This window comes from Scyliorhinus canicula, chromosome 9, assembly GCF_902713615.1.
Source record: "Scyliorhinus canicula chromosome 9, sScyCan1.1, whole genome shotgun sequence".
Classification (NCBI taxonomy): Eukaryota; Metazoa; Chordata; class Chondrichthyes; order Carcharhiniformes; family Scyliorhinidae; genus Scyliorhinus; species Scyliorhinus canicula.
In genome coordinates, this window is record NC_052154.1 from 141,546,441 (window position 1) to 141,569,523 (window position 23,083).

Consider the following 23,083-nt stretch of genomic DNA (forward strand, 5'->3'; position numbering starts at 1 on the left):
GGAGGTAATAAAGGCATAGAAATAGATTTCAGCAGTAGGTGGCAAGGTGGGAGTCAAAACTAGCAATATTATGAAAGTGGACATAGGTAATCTTTAGTAATGGAGAGGATATGTTGGAGATCAAAATGGAGGGGCAGATAGGAAGACCGTTGGTAGCAGAGAAGTGAAACCAGGGATTATATTTGCATTGCAGGATGATCTTGAAACTACCCTCAAACTAAGTGCAATAAGACAAGGGTTTTCTTTGTGTTGCCGATACAGCATACGTATTGGAAGTATCTTACAGTTAATTAGTTATTTGGTGAATATTAACTATTTTCTGATCTTATACTTACCACACATTGACTGGTTGGTGGGATGGTCAAAGCTGTTGTATAAGCAGTTGCTGAGAATACTGTTGGGCCTTCTACAGATTCTGAAGTATGAAGAGGAATAATTGTAGATGAGGTGACATTGAACAAAGTATGTAAGGTGTATGGAAATGATTCCAAAGTCGTGGTAACTGATGGTTGTCTTGTTGGAGGCACTATTTTGACTGGGACTTCTTTCCTTTCAGTGGAAACAGTTTCATTCAAACTCACAGATACTTGTTTTGTGGTGCTTGTGAACTGCTGAGGTGGCACTATTTTTCCCGTAACACTTTCAGTTCCAATAGAAGTTGTTGTAGGAATAACAGGAGGCGTTGTAGTTAGCCTGGTAACTCCTTCTGATGTTGTGGTAAATAATCCTATAACAGATGTTTCATTCACTGGAGCTGTTGGTGTTTCTGTTGTTAGTGGTGTTGTAGACAGAATAACTGTAGGTCCAGTTGCACCTAATTCAACCAATGTTGGTGTTACCTTTTGAGTGGTGCTGTGTATGGAAGTAGTTGTGGTTGATGTTGCTGAGCGTGATGTAATAGATGTGGTTGCATTTCTTGCATATGGAATGGTTGTCATTTTGGATGTGAGCTCTGAAACAATTGTTGTTTGGGGTGTTACTGAGGTAATATTTGTTACAAGCAATGCAGGTAAAACTGTAGTTGTCCCAAGTTGAGTTATTTTAGATGCAGTGGTTGTTTTGGGTGCTGAAACAGAAATGGGGGACACTTTTATGGAAGTTGGAATTGATGTGGTCGGTGATCTACTTGTTTCAACAGATGGCGTTTCCAATGATGTTGTGCTCTGAGCAGCTGTGGAAGTACTGTATGTAGATTTGTGAGCAGTAGTTGGTGGCAAAGAAGTTGATTTACTTGTTACATATGGTTCTGTTGTTGAACTGGAGGTCATTACTGTACTGCGTGGACTTGGAACAGTTTTGAATATTTTTACAGTTGAACTTGTTTCTGATGCTTTTGTAGATAATGATGGATAAGAGTGGACAGAAAATGATGTTATTGTTTTAGTTGGAAATGGATATATTGCAGATGTTGATGTTTTGACAGGTGTTCCTGCGTACATTGTAGCAGATGATGTTAAAGAAACTTCAGCAGCTGATGTCAAGATAGCTTCTTTTGAGGCTGTATATAATGTAGTTAAAGCTGGATAGGTCATAGATGGAATTGTTGTTGATGGTGTTCTTGAGCTCAGCGGGTAAGTTGTAGTCCTTACCGTTGAAATGGGTTGAGTGGTAGTTGCTGTGGTTGTTTCAATTCTTTCTGTTCTTGGAACTAATATTGCAGAAGAGGTTGTTGCAAGTTTTACAGTTGATGGATGTAGTGTTGCCTCTGTTGGCGCTGATGTTCTAAAGACCTCTGTTGAAAGTGCTGGCATTGGTGATTTGGTCTTTTCAGTTGCCAAGGATACTGTTCCAGCAGAGAAGGCAGACACTGTAGAGACTGGATAACTAGAACTTGTTGTTTTTGTGGTTGTCCTGGTGAAGGTAGGAAGTTTAGTTGATTCTATTTCTTTTGAAGTAGGATATGCCGCGGTTACTTTTGAAATTGGAATTACCGATGTTCTTTGTGTCGTTGACTTGGTTTCTACTGATGGATGTGCTACAGTTGTGGAAGTGGAAGTCTTCCCTGGTAGTGGTTCTGTTTTAGACGAAATTGTCTTACTTGTAGTTGGCCATTTTGACACCCGTTCGGGTCCCGTTGACAATGCTATTCCTGTAGTAGTTGTTGAAGGCATTGTTGTGGTGGTGGTAGGCTTTGTTCCAACTGAAGTGGACAGGAATCTAGATTCTGTTGGTAATTTAATTGTACTTGTGGTTTCTGCTAATGTTAGCCATTCAGGCAAACTTGTTGCTGAGGTGGTTACTCCTCTTGCTGAAGAGACTACTAACACAGAAGCAGGTGATGTACTGCTTTTTGTGAAATATGATACCAAAGCTTGTTCTGTGGTAGGTTTTGTTGCTGATGTTATCTTTTGTACAAAAGTTGTTGTTCTTGTCAATGATGGAAGTGGAGATGTGCTTGTCGTCACCACGATTGGAATTGTTGACAGATGAGTCACTAAAGGGGTTTCTATTGTTGGAATAGAACCTGTAGTATTTGCACTTGCTGTTGCTATCGGAGAACTTCTGTACTGGCTTAAGGTAGGTGTTGTGCTAGAAGTCAGTGATTTGGCTGAAGCATTAAAGGCTGTGGAGGCGGATATCCCAGATGATGCCAGTGAGCTTGTGGGCTGAGGCACTGCTTGCCGAGTGCCTAAAAAAAATAAACATGGATTACTTCCTGACTACTACTACTTCAACAATATGGAAACAATGAAACTTGGATACATTTAGTATATCTTAGTTTGGGTTTTGCAGTAAATCCTCTAACAACCAACAGGGTGGCACGGTGGCACAGTGGTTAGTCCTGTTGCCTTAGAGCTCCAGGGACCCGGGTTCAATTCCAGCCTGTGGTGACTGTGTGGAGTTTGCACTTTCTCCCCGCGTGCGTGGGTTTTCTTCGGGGTGCTCTGGTTTCCTCCCACAGTCCAAAGATGTACGGGTGAGGTGGTTTGGCCATGCTAAATTGCCCCTTAGTGTATAAAAGGTTAGGTGGGGTAAATGGGTTACAGGGATAGCGTGGAGCGTGGGCTTGGGTAGGGTTCTCTTTCCAAGGGCCAGTGCAGACTCAATGAGCCACCTTCTGTACTGTAAATTCTATGATTCTATGAAATTGGTCCTTGCTATCAAATTGGTTCTTGTTCTGATTACAGATTGACCACCCTTTTTCCTCCTGGTTTAGATGAAGTTTCATTTTGATGTAACATGATCGTTTTTTATGAGATGGGATTAAATTTCAAAAGCACAATTATAGAACAGAATAATCTCTTGCTAACACAATTGTGACAATAGCAATTAATCAAATTTGGAGATCCGAGAGTGAGCAGGAAATTTCCATCCCATTGGATTTGGCCAGATTCTAACCCAAGACTCAGGGAGGATGGAAAGCATTATGTAAGCCACTGGAGACCCTAATCCACATTCAACTTCACCTTATTGTATTGTATCGTTTGGTGGAATGCTTGAACTTGCAATGAAATTTTACAATATTTTTTTCTCTTGGAAAGAAGTTTTTGCATATATTACATTCAATACGTAAATAGGTAAATGACCAGAAATACAAAAAACATTTTTGTTTTCATCTAAAGGTGAACTAAGCCAGAAACCTAATAAAACATTGCTTCCCTAATATAACTCTGTTATTCAAAAATAGCTATACGGAGCTTTATTGATAAATGAGTAAACCTTTGTATTTATTTTTTTTGGCTAAATTACACTTTTAAAATTTCTTCTGCATACCTGAAATTTGCTAGATGAAAAATTGGATATTGCTTCTAATGTGCAAATAAAATATTACATCAATGCATCTCTTTGCATGGATTTACACTACAACTTTAGCATCCACTTAAAACCATTGGACTTTGCACTGAGAATAAATTTGTGCAGACTACTCTTTCGGTTCTGATTCCTGTTTCAGGATCCACGTATGCTAACAAATTCACTCTAAAATGCAAATTCATTGTATTAATAGTTCAATATGTTTCCAACCAACAAATTGGACAGATATTTTAAGTTGCGATTCACATAAGATAAACAATAAGATAAACCAAGTTCACAAGTGATAGATATTTTGTTCTCTGTATTCTATTTTGGTGTCAAACATTGACAAACCAAAATCTTTAGGTATAGATGTTTGTCATTCTATAATACACTAATGTGCAGCCAATTTTCTATCCTTTTCTCCCTCCTCCAATTCTTCTGCAGAAATGCATGTATTTTGGGAGCCAGGAGTCCTTCTGTACCTCACCCACATGACTATTCTCCACCTGTACTGCACTCTAATGTTCTAGATAGTATGTGCCTGCAAGCTACTTGTTATGCAGGAATACCAAGCCATATTTATTATTGTCCTTGCCTGAAATGCACACTTCCTAGTAGCTGTTGCTAGATATTGATTAGGTGGGAGTGCTAGCTAGCTGAATTTCTCGATGGTTCCCACAAAGTCCCATGGCTAACTGTAGCACATCTTGCTGCAGCCTACTAGCATCAGCTGTTTCACTGGAAATCAGGAGTTGAACCTCATACTTTCAGCCTGCATAACCATATATTTTGATAAAGGTAATTACCGTATTAGATTTTTTTTCTTCAGTATGTAAATAAGGTATTAATATAGTATCTACTTTTACAGTTATTTTTACCGCTTTTATGAACAGTGCTGTTCATTTAATAGTATTGTCTGAAACATTAATGAATATGCTAATAACTATACGTAGCACTCAAATATATTTAGCTTTGTATCCGTATGCTGGTACCTTTATAACATTTTGTAAATTTTGTGCTCATGAAGAGTTGATCATTTGAACAGTTCTTGCTGGGGAATGTGGTGCTCCGCCATTTCATGCCCGGAATGTCAGCATCAATTACTTGAATCTCAAGAGCAGCTTGGTTGACAATGAAATAAACCGTTGTTGCTACTAAACCCAAACGAACATGCCTCAGCTCCACAACATCAGTGTCATATGTTTACATTTTCTGTGTAAGCTTTCTGATTTTGAGAAAAAGTAAGAGACTTTTGTGCAAAGAGCCTATCTTTTGGGAAGCTGTTTTAGGTTGGCCAAACTCACTTCACATAGGACGATTACACCTGCAGGCAGGTGATTTCCATTTGATCTGTCAAGGCTTGATTTTCACTCCAAGTTGCAACCTAACTTATAAACCGATATAAAATCTGAGAATGCATAATGGAAAGTAAGGATTTGTTGGGAGAACATGCAATTCAGATGAAGATCTTCAGGATTGTGCCTGAAAATGTACACTTGTCTGTTTTCACTGACTGACCATCTTGTTTTATTTCAGCATACTCTTTTACTTTGTTTCAGCTTTCCAACAGCTACATTACTTTGCATTTTGTCAGATTTTGTTTTGGCACATTTCGACTCTTGTTTCCTATAGGAAAACATGAAAATAAAATAGCCACTTACAGTCCTCTGGATAAACACATCTTTGTGTATCTTCATCAAACACCATATTGAGTGGACAACGAGGTACACAGCCTTCCACACTTAATGAAAATAGAGTATTTGATTATTTTAGAACCAGTTAAGCAACACATTTGCATTATCCATATATACCCAAATCCAAATGATTTAGAAATATTGAGCAGAACAATGATACTCAAAGGACACCATTTTTCTATTCTTCCAACCAAAAACATTTGTTAATCAATATTCTGTGTTCTCTCCTTTAACCAACTTCTTAACAAAAACTGTACACTTTATAATGTGGCAGGCTCACATTTTGAAATTTAGGCCTGGATTTTCAAAATACTGGAGAGCCTCTCCATGGTTGCTGAAATGGCGGAAGAGACCAAAATCTGGATACCTTGCTCCTTACCATGCAACCTCCTAACCATGGAACGTATCATTTTTGTAGGTGCGGGAAAGGAGCGGGTTGCATTTCATGCAAGTGCGTTTTGCGGAGGCAACTGGCCACGCTTCCACTCTTGTCTGATTTTGGTGACCTAGTGTTGGCCTGATAAGAACAGGTCTAAACTTTGTGGAGTTCTTCAGAGATGTAGGGTACCCGTTTGGATATGGTTCAGGACACCTTTGAGGGCAATCACATACCCTTTGAGGGAAGTCAGGTGTCCTCTGGGAGGGATCTGGTGCACTTTGTGAGCAGTCAGGTGCTCTTTGGGATTGGTAAATATGGGCTTGAATATGCAGACAAAAATAGATATACTCATTGGAACTGTCAAGAGGAGTTATAAAAAGTTGGGTCAAAATCAACTGGCAAGAGGAATTGTCAAGAGTGACAAAAGTCACTGTCAAAAGCAACTGGGAGGAGGAACTGCCAAATGTAAAAGCATCTGTCCAGCTGTCAAGGAATGTAAAGCTCCTGCCCCTTAAATCTTTTTAAAACTCTTTGCAGTATTTTTAAAAAATCACTTGCTATCACTCTGTCTTTTGATATAAATCTGAGGGTTATTATTACTGGATTTGTGCTACAATACTGATTTTCACAACCTTTCATTATCATAGTGGAGTACCTTACATTTCACAGTGAGATTGACAGCTTCAATTGGTTTTAAACTCTTTGTAGTGGGACTATGAATTCTAATACTTTTTTATTTAAGGAGTTACACACCTGTATGAATGAAATGTTTATTCTGTAATTGAAAGACTGTAAATGAAGTGAATATATTTTATGAATGAATGCCTTCTTTAAAAAGAATAAAGTCTGCAACAGATACAGAAATTCATATTATTTGATATAAGCATGGTGTCTGAGGTCTGCCCCTGATGTATATCATGGCAGCATGGTAGGTATAATGGCAAAGGGTGGTGGAAGGGATGGGTTAGCATGAGTTGGAACTAATTGGCATATAGGTTAGAAAGGGCCTTCATAGAATCCCTACAGTGACAAAGGAGGCCATTTGGCCCATCAAGTCTGCACCGACCCTCCGGAAGAGCAATCTACCCAGGTCCACACTCCCGTCCACCCCACCTGATACCCGTATCCTAATCTGCACATCCCTGGATACTAAGGGAAATTTGGCATGGCCTAGCCACCTAACCTGCAAATCTTTGGACTGTGGGAGGAAACCGGAGCGCCTGGTGGAAACTTATGCAGACACGGGGAGAGCAAGTGAACTCCACACTTGTCACCCAAGGCTGGAATCGAACATGGGACCCAGGTGATGTGAGGCAGCAGTGCTCAAGACTGTGACACTGTGCCGGAGGTGAATGGAGGGCATAGGTTAGCATGGAGTGTGTGAGGGATAATAGGAGTGGGCGAAGGGGCACAGATTAGCATGGGAAGATAGCATACAGGGTATGAGCAGCTATGTGGTGGGTAGATGGCATGGACAGCATTGGTTGGCATGGAGGCGGTATGGGGAGTTGAGGCGGTATGGGGAGTTTGCAGGGGGTAAGGGGATGTGAGGGACTAAGGTTGGAGGGCTGTTTGTTTTGCTTGAATACTTTTTAAAAAATCCTTAATGAAGTTCTAATACATCAAGGCAGGCCCACCTCCGCACCTGACAGCCCCTGAATCAGTTCTCGGGGTCACCTGGCCTGACTCACAGAGTTCCTCGACACCAGAATAGATCTAACAACTCAAATGTGGACTTCCATGCAGCTCTCTCGGCTAGCAGCAGCATGTATATGGTATTCAACCACAATGTGCTAAATCTAACTCTGCAGTTACCATCAAACCAGAGGACCAACACAAAAGCAAAATGTTTCAGTTGCGAGAAATCCAAAAGAAAAATGAAAATACTCGAAATTCTCAGCAGGTTTCACAGGTTTTGTGGAGTTCTGATGAAAGGTCATGACTTGAAATATTAATTCTGTTTCTCTTTCCACAGATGCTGCCACACCTGTTGAGTATTTCCAGCATTTTCTGTTTTTATTTAAGCCGGGGGATCAACCCTGGTTCAATGAGGAATGTTGGAGGGCATGCATGCCAGGAGCAGCATAAGGTATACTTAAAAATGAGGAACCAACCTGGTGAAACCACGACACAGGACTACATGTACACTAAACAGCAGAAGCAGCCATGCTATAGACAGCGCTAAACAATTCTATAAAGATTAGATCAAAGCTCTGCTTTGCAGCCTCGTCCAGTCCTGAATTGATGCACAATTAAACAATTAATAGGAGAAGAAGCCCCACAAATATTATCATTTTACATGAAATAAAACCAAAGTTTAAAAAAAAATTTAGAGTACCCAATTCATTTTTTCCAATTAAGGGGCAATTTAGCATGGTCAATCCTTGGCATATCTTTTGGGTTGTGGGGACAAAATCCACGCAAACATGGGGAGAATGTGCAAACTCCACACAGACAGTGACCCAGAGCTGGGGTCGAACCTGCGACCTCGGCGCCGTGAGGCAGCAATGCTAACCACTGCACCATGGTGTTGCCCCAAATAAAAACAAAGTTGCTGGAAATATTCAGCAGCTGTGGCAGCAATTGTGAAGAAAAAAAAAGCTACCGTTTCGAGTCCAATATGACACTTCTTCAGTTTTTTCTGTTTTTATTTCCGATATCCAGCATCCACAGTATTTTGCTTTAATTCCATCCAACATGCTGTGCGAGCCCAAAACACCAGTGCAAAGGACAGGGTTGAAGCATTTGCAGCCATCCTCAGCCAGAAGTGCCAATCAATGATCCATATCAGCTTCCTCCTGAGGTCCTCAGCATCACAACTTCAGCCTATTCAATTCATTTATGGGATACTGAGAAATAGCTAAACAAACTGGTTATGGCTCCTGACGACATCACAGCTGTAGTCTCATGGTATAAAGTCTCATAACATTTGGTCAAACATGGGCAAGGAGACCTCCTGCTACCACATATCACCACCATCACGTCACCACCCCATCCCCCACACCCATTCCTCATCCCAGCTAATGGATCAGTACTCCTCCATGTTGAACACCACTTGGAGGGAACACTGAAGGTGGAAAGGGCACAATATGTACTCTGGATGGGACTTCAATGTCCTTCACCAAGAGTGGCTCAGTAGCACCACTATTGACCAAACTGGCCCAGTCCTGAAGGACATAGGGAAAATCAAGAGGGAAAAACATACTTGACTCATCCTCACTAATCTGCCTGCCACAGATTCATCAGTCCATGATAGAATTGGAGGAGGGACCACTGCACAGTCCTTGTGGTACAAAGTCCCATCTTCGCATTGAGGATACCCTCCATCATGCTGAATGACACTACCATTGTGCTAAATGGGATAGATTTCAAACAAATCCAACAACTCAAGATTGGGCATTCATGAGGCTCTTTGGGCTATTAGCAGCAGCAGACTTATACCCAGCCACAATATGTAACTTCATGGCCTGGCATATCCCCCACTCTACCATTAACATCAAGCCAAGGGATCAACCCTGGTTCAATGAAGAGTGCAGCTGGGCATGCTAGAAGCAGCATCAGGCACACCGAAAAAAAGAGTTGTCAATCTGGTGAAGCCACAAGCAGCGTACGTGGCATGAGAAAGACAGAATTACGCTGTCCTGTAACAACAGATGAGATTGAAACTCTGCAGTCCTGTCGCATCTGGTCATAAATGTGGTGGACAATTAAAACAACTTACTGGAGGAGGATGCTCCACTAATATCCCCATGCTCAATAATGGGAGAAGCCATCATACTAGTGCAAAAGATAAGGCTGAAGCATTTGCAAGAATATTCAGGCAGCAAATGGTATGTTGGCTTTCATTTTGTGAGAGGTTTTGAACATAAGAGTGGAGATGGTTGTTGCAATTATACAGGGCCTTGGTGAGGCCACACCTGTCGTTTAAGGTACACTGGTCTAACACGGGCTACAACTGGATGCAGCTTAGAACAGAAAGATACTCCAGCCCTTGAAGTTAGTTCAATCAGGTATATTGAACTAATAGCACAGTTAGCACAGTTCTCTGTGAGTTCGACTCTCTGCTAACTTAAGTTTAGTTACTCTGTCTGACTGAACGAGACTAGCTCTTAGCCATGTGGTGGAGGTTTGAGATTGTAACAACACCCTTGACTGACTCTCTAGATGTTCATCAGTGGAAAGAGGCAGAGTGTCTCATGTATTTTATGGTCAGATCCCACCCCTGAGTGTCCTGCCTGCTTATTGGCCATGTCCTGTTCTCTGTGTCCATTAGCTGCTTGTCTGTATATCATTATGTGTGTGTCTGCATATTATGACAACACCTACAATATTGTGCGCAGTTTTGGTGTCCTTTACTGAGGAAGGATGTTCTTGCTCACGAGGATGTGCAGCCAATTCAACAGTGAAAGCGGCATGAAGGCACAGTGGTTATCAGTGCTGCCTCGCAACACCGAGGACCAGAGTTCGATTCTGACCTTTGGTGACTGTGTGGAGTTTGTATGTTCTCCATGGGTCTATATGGGTTTCCTCCAGGTGCTCTGGATTCCTCCTGCAATCCAAAGATGTAGATGTTGGGTGGGTTGGCCATGCTAACTGGCCAATCCACCTAATCCAAATGGTCCCTTAGTGTCCAAAGGTTATATGGGGTTACAGGGATGGGACGGAGGTGTGGGCCTAGGTAAAATGTTCTTTCAGAGGGTCGATGCATGCTTGATGGGCCGAATGGCCTTCTTCTACACTGTAAGGATTTTATGACAGCGGTGTAATTTACCAAGCAACTTTGAGCTAAAAGGAAAGAAAATTCACTAAATTTCATGCTCCTGATCAGCATCCAGTAACACCTGACGGAAAGTGCACATGTGAATATCGGGTGAAGACAGAAAGAGTCCAGCAGTGCTTCTCTTTGTGATCGACCAACCAACCAACACTGGCTATATAGGCTCACATATGAGAAATGCAAACATATCAGCAACCATTGAATTGTCCTGGGTGCTGCTGACACTTGGGGAACTGAATGCCTACACAAGTCAACACTCTCAGGGGAGGAGAGGAGAAAACTAGACGGTGATTTATATTAAGACTATAATCCCCAGTTTGAAAATTCTGCTTGTTGAAAAATATTTATCTATTAATTCCAACTTACTTTATTTGGAATAAAAATTGGGAATAAGTTTTGCAGATGTGTAACAAGAAGCGCACATTGGGATACTAAAAGCTGAAATAGTCACTCAGTTGTCAAAAGCTTACATTACTCAGTGAGAGCCCAAAATAGCCAAAGAAATAGTGATATGAGGATGACATGTTGTGAATGTGCACAGATGTACTGGACCATGGGTCTGACTCTCCAAAAAAGAACTGATACTTAAATTCTTAGACATAGCACATGCATACATGGCATGCCAAAGGATTTGTGTATCAATTTTTGATACTTTAAAGAATAGACCTCACATGGAGATTAATGTTGATGGATATTTTTGAAAGAAAAGGGGAAAAAAATGTGAATTTGATTTTGTGTTTACTGAGCAATATGATGGTGGTATAAAGAATGTTGTGAATTCCAGTGAATTCATAGAGTTGTATAATTGCTCAGACATTTTTCCAAACAATTAGACTGAAAATACACGATTTGAGACTGAAATAGTTTTAAATCTGCAGAGATATTGATGGGTAATGGCATAGAACATAATTCTGTAGCATTTCAGATTAGTGAAATCATAATTAGGTACAAAAAATATTTTTCACCTGTGAGCTGAAAGTTTAATCGTTTTACTGAATGTTTACAACCAAGATTTGAACACTTACCTACACAGTAAATGTTTGCATGTTCCACAGTTAACATGCAATTTGCATTCCTCATTTGTAGCTATATGCTGAATCTGTTCAAAGTTTCAAAACTACAAAAGCAAATTTTTACTCTTTTGACATTATCATCTTTTTGTAAAAGTCTGTCCATTAATAAGCCATATTTTGAGGATAACCAGCAGCCTCGAAGCTGCCACCAGGAGCCGTACCTGCATTAAGCTCAACAGAATGAGGTATATAGTTAAATTATTCTCAGTTGTAAATGAATATTCTCAAAACTGCCATATGAATTGGGTGTGCCTCAATGTGGAGTGGTGGGGTTGGGGGTGGAATTGAAGGATGAAAATCCAGAGTGTAAATCTCCCAGTGGCTGGTCATAAAGCAGCAGCATTGACACGTCCACCAGCTTTGCAGGCTGAAAATAGTACATGACAGATGAAAATTCAAAAAGGGAAGGAAGGTAAATCTCCTAGCCAGTAACTCTGATGTATTATCAGCTGTTTCAGTTTGACAATCTACTTTACATTGTATATATTGTACATTATATATGCATTCTGCCTGCAAGGTTTTGCTTTATGCATCAGGAATTTCAGTCACATTTTTTATAATCAATGTTAGTATTAAAAATGGAGAAGATATAAACACTTGACCGTCATATAGTTGATAAACCAACATGGTCATACCAAATATATTCTTGAAAGAAAATTAGTCTATCATTGTTTTCTCAGGAAGTAATATTTCTAATTTCCATCATAAAATTAAGGAAAAAAAGCACAAAAACATTTTATGATGATTAAAATGAACTAATAATTGTTTGTTTTACACCTTCATGACCATTCATGATTTAAAATTTGCAGGTTTGTCCCAAAAGAATGAACATTTGTGGATATTTTCTAAAACAGCCAGTGGAATTTTATCCATGCGTGTGTAATATCACATGGTGCAACGTCACCCCATTTTAAAAACAAAATTAAATACTTTGTGCATTAATGCTCCAATGACATTGCATGTGAATATAAATTATTTAGCGGCCCATGCGCCACGCACTCCTGGTTGTACTGCTGTTTTACTGCATTTCCACATAATATGGTTTTGCATTCTAAAGATGAAAAAATGCTGATCAATAATAACAGAATTAATTTACTCAGTGAAGCTAGAAAACATGAATGCGACAGGAATTTTATTTCACATGTGTTTTTGTGTGGATTGCAAATCTGTTGTGACCAAGAGGTGAGCATTTCAAACTAATCTTGCATCTGTAAAGCAGGGTTTTGTTCAATATGAAAAGGCCTGCACTGTTGGATATTTGATCTCTCTGGTTCTACATTCTCATTCTTGTGTGAATAATCGTTTTTCTTTTAAATCTGCAACATGCAGTTGCGACAAACGGATATGTCTTTTCAGGCCGAGAATATGTTTGCAATTGACTCCATTTTCAGATCTGAGTAGTCAGGTCCATGCTATTGTGCTAAACTCACATGACTAACATTTTTCAAATTTATTTTCATTTTCTATGCACTAATCTTCAGGCTAATCCTTGGACAATGCTCTCGTGGTGCATCAAACCAGATACAAGATGGTGTGAATTGCCCCTTGATAGTTCCTCTCTCACCAGTGGGAAATTTCTCGCTTCGATTTGCCGTGATGGAAGTGATTTTCTCAGGGTACTACTGCGCAGTGGCTATTGAGCACACTATAAGTCCATGGCACAACACACTATTAGAGCCTTTGCCAAAGTACACTTCGTTCTGTATCATAAGATACATATTTTTTCAGGGAAATAAAAAAATCTTCTTCCACTCTCTAAAGAGCTTTATTATTCTTGCTGAAATATTTCAAATCCACTCATCGGCAGCCTAGAGGGTTGCAGAGGTTTATATTCCTTTAACATACTTTATTTGTGCGTGTGTACCTTGGTAGAGTTTGACAAATCTTGCCTGTGGGATCTCTGCAGGTCCTGGTGCAAGGGCTGGTGCAAGTCTCATATTGCCACTCACAGGTAGAATGAGCTGGAGACAATATCTTTGCATCTGTGTGATACACAAGTAAATTTGTTATTTATTCAGGAGCCATAATGATGTACAAATTTTATATGTGAAATACCCCAGAAGTACAATCTGAAATAACATCCGGTCTGCTTTTGTTACTCAGCACACATGAAGGTTAATTCTCAAAATCCCTGCACATGTTTATTTTTAAAAAGTACAAAGAAACAAAGACAGTGATTTGTAATGTACAGGACTCTTCCCAGCAGCAGAAAAGACTTCAGTCAGACTGTCTGGAGCCTTTCAAATGACCTTTACATTCATAAAATAGACATTTTGACACCTTTCTATTTTACCCCTCGCCTCACATTCTTAAATTAATTTGTTGCATTATGCTTCATATTGCTCCATTCTACCTGTTGCCTCGTGTTTATGTTAATTTTGTTAGCTCTATTTCTGGCTCAACCTGTGCCCACCCTTGTTTCAATGTTAGCCTCCTCTCTCATTGGTGACAAAGCCGTGAACCATTTTGGTTCTTCCCTTCCCTTCAACTCAAAAAACTCCTTTCACTATGAAGAAGTTGGCCGGGATTCTCCCCTACCCGGCGGGGCGGGGGGTCCCGGCGTTGTGGAGTGTCGAGAACCACTCCGGCATCGGGCCTCCCCAAAGGTGCAGTAGGGGCTAGGCCCGCACCGGAGTGGTTTCCGCTGCGACGGCCGGCGCGAACGGCCTTTGGCGCCCCGCCAACCGGGGCCAAAAGGCCTTCGCCGGCCGGCGGAAGTCCGCGCATGCGCCGGTGCGTCAGCGGCCGCTGACGCCATCCCAGACGCCATCCCTGCACGGGGGTGGGGGCACCCCTGGGGCCAGATCGCCCCAGGACCCCGGCGCCTGTTCGTGGCGCCAGTCCCGCCGGCACCAGACGTGCTTTGATTTCCCGCCGGCGGGAAAGGGTTGTCAGCGGCGGGATTTCGGCCCATTGCGGGCCGGAGAATCGCCGCGGGGGGCCTGCCGACCCCCAGGGGGTTGGAGAATTCCGCCTGTTAGATGGAAGGGACAGATAGTTGTTTCTACTTGTGATGTCCAAAAATAGGGATCCTAAGTATATGACAGCCACTAATAAATCTTACAAAAGAAAATTAGGGGAAACTCCTTTGCCCAGAGTAGCTTGAATGTGGAGCTTGCTACAAGATGGAATAGTGGAGGTGAAGAGGATAGATGTAATTAAGGGGAAGGAAGATAAGTATGTGAGTTAAAAAGGGCTGGAAATATATACCGATAAGGTTAGATGAAGTAGAGTGGGAGTTTGCTCTTGTGGATCATAAACAACGGCATGGACCCATTGAACCAAGTGTTTCTGTGTTGTAAATTCTATATACGCAGTCTGAACATCTTGTATTGAAGAGTTCATAAGATATAGGAACAGAATTAGACCATTCGGCCCATTGAGTCTGCTCCACCATCCAATAACTAACGATATGATAATATGATCTGGTGTAAAACTGATTAGAATCTTGTGAACTCAACTGCATATCACGTCTTTGGCATGTGTCCTTGCGTGCGCTTCCCTAATCCTTTCAAGGACAGACTTGGGAATATCTAAGACAAGTCTACATATAGTCGTTATTTTGCTTTATTTCAAAACAGAATTGCAAATAGAAAGCAACAATCAAAGGAAATTCCAGTTAGTTAGTTCTATTGCTTCCCTCTTTAGAAAGATGGGTGGGGATAATAAACCATGTGACCTTCCCTGTCCTGGCTTAATGACTTGCTTTTGGAATTGCCTTTCTTTTAGACTGCTTTCAACTGCAGAAAGTGATCTCTTGGATTTTTAGAATGTGACTGTTCTGTTCTGCCAGTACTCTGTTTGAAGCCTCCATTGTCCACCTGTACAAGTGAGAAGGAACTTGTCAAACTTGGGACAATGCCTTTGGAATGTAACAGAGAAATTTGGCTGCCATGAGAAATTCACCGCAATGGCAGCAGGGTAGCATGGTGGTTAGCATAAATGCTTCACAGCTCCAGGGTCCCAGGTTCGATTCCCGGCTGGGTCACTGTCTGTGTGGAGTCTGCACGTCCTCCCCCTGTGTGCGTGGGTTTCCTCCGGGTGCTCCGGTTTCCTCCCACAGTCCAAAGATGTGCGGGTTAGGTGGATTGGCCATGCTAAATTGCCCGTAGTGTCCTAATAAAAAAAAGTAAGGTTAAGGGGGGGGTTGTTGGGTTACGGGTATAGGGTGGATACGTGGGTTTGAGTAGGGCGATCATGGCTCGGCACAACATTGAGGGCCGAAGGGCCTGTTCTGTGCTGTACTGTTCTATGTTCTATGTTCTAATGGTTCGACAGTTCTGTGACAGCATGGTCGTGTGTGAATCCTGGATGAGGCGAGTCACCTGACCTATTCCAAGCCAGTAATGGAGTTAGGTGGAGCACCAACCCCCTTCTGCCATATTCTTTGTTGCCTTCCATAATGGTGTTCCTTGCATCAAATCAGATATCACATGGATGGGAGTCTGCCCCATCTGCGATGACTTCAGGCAAAGACCAAAGTCTCCAAGCATATATTTCATGATTTCCTGTCTGTGCCAATGACTGTGCACTAGCTGTTGGTTGATAGCTGGACATGCAATATAGTATGGACTTGCTCTCCAATGCATGTGACAATTTCAACCTTATGATCAGCACGAATATGCATAAGGAAAGCCTTATCTTGAGCACAGTGACCAGACCAGTTAACATTCTCTCGAGCTATCTATATTGATAGTGAGACACATGTAAGAACTGCCAAAGCAACTTCAGCAGACTTTGAACATCAATCTGGGAATGAAAAGAAGTGAGTCTTTCCACCAAACTGAAAGTCCACAGAGCCTGCCCTCTCCCCTCTATGAATGTGAGACTTGGACTTCAGCATCATGCCGAGAAGCTGAACTACAAACCCTTGACCTGCTTTCAAAAGCTTCAGAAGATCCAATGGCAGGACAAAATACCAGACGTTGAGGTGTTCACCTGAGCTGGTATGTCAAGCATCCACACCATACTGAGTTGGGCTGGAATGTCTGACACTCGCTTACCTAAGCAAATCTTCCTTGGAAAGTTTGAGTCTGGTCTGTGCTGTCATGGAAGTCATAGGAAATGCAACAAGGACCAAGGAAATAAATTAGAGAGAAAGTTCTGGTGTATATCTAATAATAATAATCTTTTTATTGTCCCAAGTAGGTTTACATCAACACTGCAATGAAGTTATTGTGAAAAACCCCTAGTCGCCACATTCTGGCGCCTGTTCGGTTACACAGATCATGCATGGTTAAACCTGGAATCTGGAACTTTCTGACTGATTTTCTCTGATTTTTTCTGCTCTTCCTGAAGCTTTGTTACACTGAAACCTTGCTAATAAACTTGACCTTTCAATACATAAAGGGTATGAAGTTGTGGTACTTTCTTATTTGTTACCCATTAAATACATAAAAAAAGATTGCATTTTAAGTCTTGCTGAAAAACCTCTGCAGGTCTTAAAATGTTACTTTTATTAGTGTAAAAACTCATTCCTTCATTATTGTTGATGGTTTTATTTATTTTCTTTCCTTTTTTATCTTTCTTTCTCAATCCCAACTTTCTTTCCCTCTCTTTGGGTTGGACTCTCCATTTGGGAGACTATGAGCGGGATTCTCCATTGCCCATTCGGTGATCGGGCGGAGAATCCCCGTTTTTGACATAATCAGGGTCGGCGCTGTTTTTCAGATGCTCTGCCCACTCCAAATCGGCATCATTGATGCGCGCACCGCATGCCGTTGCTACGGCGTCTGCGTGTCGTTTTGAGGCCCTCCCCCAATACTCCACCCCCAATGGGCCGAGTTCCCGACCGTGCGGCTCACATGTGGTCTGAGTTTTCGTACACCTGGCGAGGCGGCTGCGGACTGTGTCTAGTGCCGCCACAGTTGAGAGGCTGCCATGCTGCTGGCAGGAGGGGCTTCAGAGAGGGCTGGCAGGACTGGTGGAGGGTGTCCAGTGGATGGCGAGGGGGTCCAGGGTGACACTATTTGGCAGATCGGGTCCACACGCGGCCAGCACCATGTTGTACAGCGCGACCGCTGCAGGTCATCGCCGTGCGCATGCGCAGCCACGGACCCGCAATTCTCCGACCATTTATGTCGGGAATGCCAGGGGTTTTATGTGGCGTGGCTGCTAGCCCCCCACCGGGTGGAGCATTGGTGCGGGGGCAGCGCCGACTTTTTCATTTAAAACTAGACACTTCCTCATAATCAGAGAATCCAGCCCTTTGTTCTCCAGTCGGAGCTAAATTGCTTCTGATTTGCGCTGGTGCTGGGAGTGGTATTCAGAAGCAGCGATTTCCTCCTCCTTGCCAGTCAAATTTATGTATGGCGGAGAGCACAAGGGATTCTGTTCTGAATCCTACTGTCAGGCATTTTGAGCAGGCAGCCGGGTGACTCATCCCCCCACATCGCAAATCCTGCCCTCCCAGCAGACATCTCGAGCATCCTTACCCCCCTCCCCCACCCTCGCACTGACAAGGCTTTAATCCTCCTCAGTATCTTTGATCTGCAAGACTTTTATTCACTTTCAAAGAAAAATAGCTTTTAGTAGGCTGTAATTGACAGGCTAACAGCTTCCAGAGAGCCAGATATCTGGATTGTTTATTATCATTTCCCATCATGCTTCAATGCATCTCAGGTGCCCTGCTGTGAACTTAATCACAATGTTTAAAACAGCTAGCTATGACTGACAGCTCCTGGTCAAATCAAAATCAGTTAAGTGCTTTCTGCTGAGAAATAGAAGAAGTTACAGCAGTTAACTCCTCGATGTTTGTAAGCCTTGATGCTGCCACCAGTGGGGGACCAGACCATCGGAATGGGATCGACGCCTAGCACCAATTCCATTTTTTGCCCCACATGAGGTTCTTTACCACATTGGGAACTCAGCTACTGGCGGAAGGCGCAGAGAATTCTCCCCCTTTGTTTCACTTCCTGTGCAAGATTTAACTTTGAATTATATATTCTAATTTACACTCCCTATTTTAGACTTTAAAAACTCTCATTGAGACAGCAATCTGGTTGCAGAGATATGTTGTTGCTTGCCCTGCTCACAGATGCCATGAATCCTGTAGAAAGGGCGCCGCACTGTACAACATCTCCCATTACCATAAGTTGCCACTAAAATGCTCACAAACGTTCTGTGAGCAGCTGTACACTTAATGAACAGCAAGATGCGCTGACCAGAAAATTCGGGTCATAGAATGATACAGCGCAAAGCCCCTGCTTGTTTTTGATAGCTCTGTAAATTTTCCCCCTTCAAGTATACAAGTATTCATCCATTTCTCTTTTGAATATCTCTCTTGAATCTGCTACCACCATTCTTTCAGGTAGTGAATTCCAGATCACATCAACTTGCTGTATTTAAAAAAAAATTATGTTACTTTGGGTTCTTTTTTGAATCACCTTAAATCTATGTCTTGGTTACAGACCCTTTGCCACTGGAAACGCTTCAAGGTTTTGAACAATCCTAACAAACCTCTTCTCAGCTCGAAAGAGAACAATCTCTAACATTTCCAGTCTCCCCACATAGCTGAAGTTTGTCATACTGTTCCAGTAAATCTCTTCTGCACCTTCTCCAAGGTCTTAACATGCTACCTAAAGTGTGATGCCCAGATTTGAACACGTACTCTATCTGAGGCCTAACCTGCATGCTTCAAAACAATAAATGATTAGGGGAATTATTTATAGTTATGTGTTATCTTTTTGGATTCTTGTGTATGTATAGCCCAAAATCAACTCTGGATCAAATTATTCTGTTTTTATTCAATAAACTATGCTCAGATTTAAACTTGTTTTTTATTCAGTGACTCAGGATTAATTATCAGCATGGGATTTCACAGCTCGGGTGTGGAGATATTTGTTTAAAATCACATAATGGTGAAAATGAGCAGCAGCTGTCAAAAAACAGCTCTTATTCCCTATTCTTCATGAATATAATTAAGCCTATTTCATGCACCACCTTCCTTTATTTAGAATAGGCATTGAACTATATATACCACTGAATAGTTTGTGGATAACAACCACATTCAGATAAAAAGTGAAATAATGAATGCTGGAATTCTGAAATAAAAAAGAACTAATACTACAAATATACAGGTCAATCATTACATGAATGAAAAAGAAGGATTATAATTTTGGAGTGACAAATCCATGTGACCCTTCTACAGGACTGTGGAACGGTCATATGGACTTGAAACATTAACGTTTGTTTCTCTTTCCACAGATGCTGCCAGACCTGCTGAGTTTATCAAGCATTTTCTGTTTTTATTTTAGATTTCCAGTATCCGCAGTATTTGCTTTTATTAGAATATTGTGTGTGACTTTTCATTTGAATTCTTAGCTATGTTGTTTAGCTATGTTATTCTTTTTTTTTAAATTTTAGTGTACCCAATCATTTTTCCAATTAAGGGGCAATTTAGAGTGGCCAATCCACCTAGCTGGCACGTTTTTGGGTTGTGGGGGCGAAACCCACGCAAACACGGGGAGAATGTGCAAACCCCACACAGACAGTTACCCAGAGCCGGGATCGAACCTGGGACCTCAGCGCCGTGAGGCCGCAGTGCTAACCCACTGCGCCACCGTGCTACCCCAGCTATGTTATTCTTAAGAAGGACAGAGTATAGGTTTGTGTGTGACATTCTCAGAATCTGATGCTCACTAGACATGTGCACCATGCCTAAGTAAGGAGCAATTGTTCACTACTTTGCACATTTACTTTGGCCAGACTCCTGTGTTACTTTCTTAAAGTAATGGTGCAAACAAGAAAAGTGCAAAAAACCATCAAATCAAATATTATTGGCCTTAACTTTGACAATGGGACTAGTTTTCAGCCAGTCTTTGAACATGGGAACAGACATCTGTGAACTTCTTTTGTCACACATTGGATACTGGAAGATCACCCATCTCAATCTGCGATATGTTTGAAGGACGGAGTTCAGGACAAGAGCTTGGTTTTCAGTAGCGCTGTGAAATTAGCTAAGTTCATTCGTTGACAAGGGAACAACAGCTACAACAATCTGGAAAAATTGCTGACACCAACTATACAAAATAAGTTGTATCGTAATACATGCTGAAGCAAGAGACTGAATATACACATTCTCATAAGAGAACTGGAAGTGGATTTTACCAACTATACAATTGTTTAAGTTTTCAATTAAAAATATATGGAGAAAGGGTGACTTTTTAATTTTAGCACAGGATGTGGGCTTTGCTGCTAAACCTGCATTTATTGCCCATCCCTAGATTGCCCTTGAGAAGGTGGTGGTGAGTTGCCTTCTTGAACTGCTGCAATCCATTTGGTGCGTAGGTACACCCATGGTGCTGTTTGGGAGGGAAATCCAGAATTTGATTCAGCAACAGGGAAGGAACGGCAAGATATTTCCAAGTCAGGATGGTTTATGGCTTGGAGGGAAACTTGCAGGTGGTCTTGTTCCCTTTCATTTGCTTCCCTTGTTCTTCTAGGTGGTAGAGACTGTGAGTTTAGAAGGTGCTGTTGAAGGAGCCTTGGTGATTTGCTGCAGTGCATCTTGTAGATGGTGTACACTACTGCCACTATGAGTCGGTGGTGAAGAGCGTGATTATTTAAGTGGTGGATTGGGTGCCAATCGAGTGCGCTGGTTTATCCTCGGTGGTGTCAAGCTTTTTGAATGTTGTTGGAGCTGCATTCATTCAGACAAGTGGCGAGTACTTCATCACACTCCTGACTTGTGGCTTGCAGATGGTGGTCAGGCTTTGGGGAGTCAGACAGTGAATTACTCGCCATAGGATTTCTACCCTCTGACCTGCTCTTGTAGCCACAGTATTTATATAGCTTGTCCAGTTTACTTTCTGGTCAATGGTAATCCCCCAAGATGTTGATAGTGGGGATTTAGCATTGTTAATTGCATTTAATGTCAAGGGGAGATGGTTGCATTCTCTCTTTTGGAGATGGTCATTGCTTGGCATTGTGTGGCACAAGTGTTATTTGTCACTTAGCAGCTCAAGCCTAACATGTTCTTATGTTTCATATGTTCTTTCATATATGTCCATTCTGCCCTACGATAGTCCCTAACTCAAATATCACATGAGGTTCTTCAGCTATGTGAAGACTATCTGAGGTGTTATACTGCTCCCTTCCTCATGGTTTTCATCCTTTGAAGTATCTTCCCTTGGAGTACATTCTCCTAGGTGAGTTGGAACAATGGCCAAGGAGTCCGAACTTTCCTTCACAACAGATGTGGCTTCCCACACCCATTGAATCCTATACTGGAGGTCTGGGAGTTTCATTTCCAAACACTGAAATCAACTGGATGGGGCCCGAATAAAAACCTTTTGATTCTGCTGGGAATACTACCACTGAGTTATTATTTGTTCAGATGGATGTCAGTCCAGTATGTAGAGTTTTTTAGAATTAGAGAATTAGAGAAATACAGCACAGAACAGGCCCTTCGGCCCATGATGTTGCGCCGAACTTTTGTCCTAGGTTAATCATAGAATTTTGGACAATTTTTCATGGCCAATCCACCCAACCTGCACATCTTTGGACTGTGGGAGGAAACCGGAGTACCCGGAGGAAACCCACGCAGTCACGGGGAGGATGTGCAGACTCCACACAGACAGTGACCCAAGTCGAAATCGAACTTGGGACCCTGGAGCTGTGAAGCAATTGTGCTATCCACAATGCTACCGTGCTGCCCTTAAGAAGTTAACCTACACTCCATTATTCTACCCAAATCCAAGTACCTATCCAATAGCCGCTTGAAGGTCCCTAACTTTTCCGACTCAACTACTACCACAGGCAGTGCATTCCATGCCCCCACTACTCTCTGGGTAAAGAATCTACCTCTGACATCCCCTCTATATCTTCCACCATTTATCTTAAATTTATGTCCCCTTGTAATGGTGTGTTCCACCCGGGGAAAAAGTCTCTGACTGTCTACTCTATCTATTCCCCTGATCATCTTATAAACCTCTATCAAGTCGCTCCTCATCCTTCTCCGTTCTAATGAGAAAAGGCCTAGCTCCCTCAACCTTTGCTCGTATGACCTACTCTCCATTCCAGGCAACATCCTGGTAAATCTCCTTTGCACCTTTTCCAAAGCTTCCACATCCTTCCTAAAATGAGGTGACCAGAACTGCACACAGTACTCCAAATGTGGCCTGACCAAGGTTTTGTACAGCTGCATCATCACCTCACGGCTCTTAAATTCAATCCCTCTGCTAATGAACGCTAGCACACCATAGGCCTTCTTCACAGCTCTATCCACTTGAGTGGCAACTTTCAAAGAACTATGAACATAGACCCCAAGATCTCTCTGCTCCTCCACATTGCCAAGAACCCTACCATTAACCCTGTATTCCGCATTCAGATTTGTCCTTCCAAAATGGACAACCTCACACTTGTCAGGGTTAAACTCCATCTGCCACTTCTCAGCCCAGCTCTGCATTCTATCTATGTCTCTTTG

General features: G+C 42.0%; 1 protein-coding gene across 1 annotated transcript in view; it reads right to left on the reverse strand.

The window, feature by feature from the left end:
• The window catches only part of LOC119970940 (otogelin-like), a 323,755-nt gene that overhangs the window by 122,427 nt on the left and 178,245 nt on the right, over nucleotides 1-23,083 (reverse strand). The window contains 3 exon segments of the mRNA XM_038806051.1: nucleotides 336-2,629; nucleotides 5,397-5,476; nucleotides 13,523-13,640. Of these exon segments, the coding sequence (XP_038661979.1) occupies nucleotides 336-2,629; nucleotides 5,397-5,476; nucleotides 13,523-13,640 (2,492 nt within the window).